General features: G+C 38.4%; 1 protein-coding gene across 1 annotated transcript; it reads left to right on the top strand.

The window, feature by feature from the left end:
- Nucleotides 1–1,062: 1,062 nt before the first annotated feature.
- LOC138871749 (uncharacterized) lies at nucleotides 1,063–3,380 on the top strand. The gene is made up of 4 exons (XM_070149647.1): nucleotides 1,063–1,099; nucleotides 2,647–2,723; nucleotides 2,817–3,144; nucleotides 3,202–3,380. The coding sequence occupies exons 1-4, from the start codon at nucleotides 1,063–1,065 to the stop codon at nucleotides 3,378–3,380; spliced, it is 621 nt and encodes a 206-aa protein (XP_070005748.1).
- The last annotated feature ends 1,463 nt before the right edge of the window (nucleotides 3,381–4,843 follow it).

Genomic DNA, 4,843 nt, shown 5'->3' with positions numbered 1-4,843 from the left:
AATACGAGGTTTTGGGTTTTATTTGATATTTTGACCTAGAGAGCTCGGATTTTGGCGATTTTTCGAAGGTTTTTCAAGAAATTGGTCGGGGCAAGTGATTCTAACTTAGATTTGGTTAGAGTACATGAATCTATCACTGAATTCATCATTTAATTCGTGATTTGAGATGGAATTTGGTATGGTTAGACTCGTGAGGGTATGAGGATTCTGAAAATGTAAATTTTACCTGATTCCGAGACGTGGGCCCGGGGCTCGGGTTTTGCTAATTTCGAGATTTTTGATATTTTTCGAATGTTTTCGCTTGGGCTTTGTTCCCTTAGCATATTCTGACGTATTCTTTCTGATTTTGGATAGATTCGACGCGCGTGGAGGCCAATTAAAGGAGCAAAGGCGTCGTGAGCTAGAGAATTAGCCAGTTCGAGGTGAGTAATGGTTGTAAATGATGTTCTGAGGGTTTGAAACCCCGGATTGCAAATCGTAGTGCTATATTGAGGCAAGATACACGCTGGATGATGAGCGTGGGGTTTTCACTACTAGGGATTGTGACTTGGTCCATCCCGATTGATGATTTTACCGAATATTTGACTGAAATTCATTTGTTACCATTATGATTTGGGCTGATTGCCATATTTGGGCTTCGTGCCAACTATTTGGACCCTTCGGGGATTTTTATCACTGTTTCCTTACTGCTTGACTTATTATTTGAACTCAGTCCTGTTGATATCTACTGTTTTACAAACTCAGCCACTTTTACTCAGATTTGAAACTTAAATGATATTTCTACATCATGTTTTGGGCTGAGAACTACTGTTTTACTAATGCCCAAGGGGCTTATGATGATTTCTGGACTGAGTGAGGCCGAGGGCCATATGTGAGGATATGCTGAGTGATATGAGGCCGAGGGCCTGAGATACTATTTATGCCATGCGGTGGCTTGAGTGATGTGAGGATATGCTGAGTGATGATGCCACGAGGTGGCTTGATATAGCGCTTGGGCCGTAAGGGGCCCCTCCGGAGTCTGCACACCCACAGTGAGCGCGGGTACCCATGTGATTTGAAACAATGGTAACAATGACACTGTTTGATCAAAGTTGGTCAGGTAAAAATGGCTGGCCATTATGTTGAGTGATTGTGAGGTAGCTCGAGGGGCTGATACTGCACTGAGAGTGAGCTGAGGGACTGATACTATGCTGAGCGATTGATACTGTGCCAGAGGGGCGGATTTCTACTTGTTAATTACCTGTTAAATTACCTGTTTTACTTGTTTTAAAAAGGAATATCATTTGATTTCTTCACTGATTTACTACTTTAAGTGATTTTACTGCTTGATATGGAGTTGCTTTGTGCCTTTACGTGTTTTCATACTTTCAGCCATTATTTGTAATTATTGCTCACTGAGTCGGAGTACTCATATTACTCCCTGCACCTTGTGTCCAGATTCAGGTATAGCAGAGTTCGCATATGAGCACTGATTCCTTCCAGGCTAGGCAGTGATTTTGAGTTACGAGGTAGTTGTTGACGTTCGCAGCCCCTTGTCTCTGTTATCCTCTATCGTTTATGTTTTCTTCAGACTGTTGTATCGGATTCCGTACTTGTAGACCTATAGCAGATTATATAGTAGCTCATGACTTGTGACACCCTGATTTGAGATGTGTCGGGATGGTTCCTGCTGTTATTATCGTTAAATTCCACAATTTATGAGTATTATATTATATGTTATTACTATTATGATAATTAACTATTTAAAAGAGGCATTCCATTTTGGTGTGGCTGGCCTTGTCTTCACGAGAGGCGCCATCACGACCGGGTTCGGTGATTGGGTCGTGACATTTAGAGACTAGGTGTCATCACGACTCTTTCAGAGGGATTTTTGGGTCGTGACAGCCTCGCGTCGTCGTCATCGTTGCTCGGCTTCGGCTTCAGTCAAATGATTGATTGATTAATTTTTTGGAACAAATTTATTTGTTAATAGTAATATTAATATTAATATTAAAATCCAACGGAAACGTTCTCAGTTTTTCAATTGTGTAACTGAAAATTAAACATTCCTCTTCAATTCCCAGTTCATTATTGCATAAATTAGCCATTTATGTTATGACATTTATGCTATGAGCGTTTTGCATAAACAGTCATTCTGAAGAGTTGCACCTCTTCAGTTTTCAGCCCAACATTGGTTATAAAGACAAGTCCATTCTCTCAGAATTTTCATACAATTTTCTGAGTTCTCCTCCTTTCTTCTACATACTTTTAACTTCAAAGAAAGAAACAGTAAGTGTGATTTGCTACCGAACTTTGAGATCGCTGAAACACTGGAGTTTGAAGTACCACTATACCAGTGTGTAATTCGTTCTATCCTGGTAGAAAATAATCCATAACCTTGGGCACTAGGAGGGGATTAAATTCCTTAAGGAAACACTGTGAATTCAATGGGCTCGGATTAACTTTTGTTTCGTTTACTTTTTCTGTTTATATGTTGTTTTATCTTTTCCAGAATTAGTTTACAAATACGGTTTATTAATAAGCTTAAGGAATTTAATTTATATTTTGTATTGGTGCTCTGGAGATTAAAACCTTTGTGGTTTCCTACTCCGTTGGAGATTAAAATCTACGCGATTTTAATGTTTTTTTTGTGTCATTCTTTTACAGAGACGACTAATGATAACGGGAACCAGGTTGTTCCAATAGTGACTGACAATGCATCGACAAGCCGAACACCGGCGTTGGCATTGGCGAAAAAAACCCGAAATTTTTTTCGGGATTGATTTCAAGCGCTGGCAGTAGGAGATGTTCTTCTACCTGTCACTTTAAGTCTACAGAAGTTCATCAAGGAAGATGTTCCTGTTCTGCCTAATGAAACTCCAGAGAATGAACGCTTTCTTGTGATTGAGGCGTGGAAGCATTCTGATTTTCTGTGCAAGAATTATATTCTTAGCGTACTGGAGGACGATTTGTATAACGTCTATAGTGGCGTAGAGACGTCAAAAAAATTGTGGACTGCGCTTAAAAAGAAATACAAAACTGAAGATTCCGGGTTGAAGAAATTCATTTCCGCTAAGTTTTTGGACTACAAAATGGTAGATAGCAACTCTGTTATTACCCAAGTCCAGAAATTACAAGTGATTATTCACGATCTCCTTGCTGAAGGTATAAGTCCAATTAATACTAATGTTTAAAGTAGTAATTTTAGTATTTTACTAATAGAATTTTCATTGAGTCTTGTCATCAATGAAGCATTCCAAGTAGCAGCGATGATTGAGAAGTTGTCTCCTTTGTGGAAGGACTTCAAAAACTACTTGAAACACAAACGCAAAGAGATGTGGCTTAAAGATCTCATTGTTCGTTTAAGAATCGAAGAGGACAACAAAGATACTGAAAAGTGAGGCCGTGGAAACTCAACAATAATGGGAGCAAACATTGTTGAGGATACTTCTCAAAATAAGATAAAGAGGAAGCATGCTTCTGGACCAAAAAGCAACCAAAGGAAGAAGCGGTTCAATGGAAATTGCTACAACTATGGGAAAGCTGGACACAAATCTACGGAGTGCCATGCTCCGAAGAAAGACAAGAAGAAGGATCAAGCAAACATGGTTGAAAAGCATGAAGATGTTGATGACTTGTGTGTTATACTTTCTGAATGCAACCTAGTGGGAAGTCTTAAGGAGTGGTTGATTGATTCTGGAACCACTCGCCATGTTTGTGCTATTAGGGAAGCTTTTGCTACATATGCTCCTGTTGGACCCGAAGAGACGCTTTCTATGGGAAATGCTGCAACGGCCAGGATTGAAGGATGTGGGAAGATCTTTCTGAAAATTACTTCTTGCAAGGTGGTGACTTTGAACAACGTCCTTCATGTTCCCGAGATTAGGAAGAATTTAGTCTCTGCTGGACTTCTTGTTAAGAACAGTTTTAAGTGTGTTTTTGTATCCGATAAGGTTGTAATAAGTAAGAACGAAATGTTTATAGGAAAAGGTTACCTCATTGAGGGCCTTTTCAAGCTGAATGTAATGGTTGTTAAGAATAATAATAAAATTACAGCTTCGTCTTACTTACTTGAGTCAAATGAATTATGGCATATACGTTTGGGTCATGTCAATTATAAAACCTTGCGGAAAATGACTAACTTGGAAGTATCGCCTAAGTTTGAATACGACAAATCAAAATGTCAAATATTTGTGGAATCTATGTATGTTAAACATCCTTATAAGTCATTTGAAAGGAATTCAAATCCTTTAGAATTAATTCACACAGATATTTGCGATATGAAGTCAATACCATCTTGCGGTGGAAAGAAGTATTTCATAACTTTTATTGACGATAGTACTCGATATTGCTATGTTTACTTACTTAATAGTAAAGATAAAATAATAGACACATTCAAGGAATACAAAAACAAAGTTGAAATGCAACTTAACAAGAAAATCAAAATGATACGAAGTGATAGGGGTGGTGAATATGAATCTCCTTTTGAACAAATATATTTAGAATATGGAATTATTCATTAGACAACGACCCCTTATACTCCCCAATCCAATGGGATTGCGGAAAGAAAGAATCGTTCATTAAAAGAGATGATGAACGCATTGTTGATAAGTTCTGGTTTGTCACAGAACTTGTGGGGGGAAGCCGTTCTTACGGCTAACCGGATATTAAATCGAGTACCCCATATTAAAACACAATCCATTCCATATGAAAAATAAAAAGGAAGGAAGCCCAACTTGAATTATTTTAAAGTGTGGGGGTGTTTGGCAAAAGTGCAAGTTCCTAAACCCAAAAGGGTAAAAATAGGACCGAAAATCGTTGATTGTGTTTTCATAGGATATGCGACCAATAGTAAAGCATATCG

This window comes from Nicotiana sylvestris, chromosome 6 (genome assembly GCF_000393655.2).
Source record: "Nicotiana sylvestris chromosome 6, ASM39365v2, whole genome shotgun sequence".
In the NCBI taxonomy this organism is placed as follows: domain Eukaryota; kingdom Viridiplantae; phylum Streptophyta; class Magnoliopsida; order Solanales; family Solanaceae; genus Nicotiana; species Nicotiana sylvestris.
This window is presented reverse-complemented; position numbering and strand designations above follow the sequence as displayed.

Coding starts and splice junctions, on each gene's coding strand:
- LOC138871749 (XM_070149647.1), top strand. CDS start 1,063: ATGGTAACAATGACACTGTTTGATCAAAGTTGGTCAG. Junction 2,724..2,816: donor CAAGCCGAACACCGGCGTTG/GCATTGGCGAAA, acceptor TTAAGTCTACAG/AAGTTCATCAAGGAAGATGT. Junction 3,145..3,201: donor TCACGATCTCCTTGCTGAAG/GTATAAGTCCAA, acceptor TTTTACTAATAG/AATTTTCATTGAGTCTTGTC.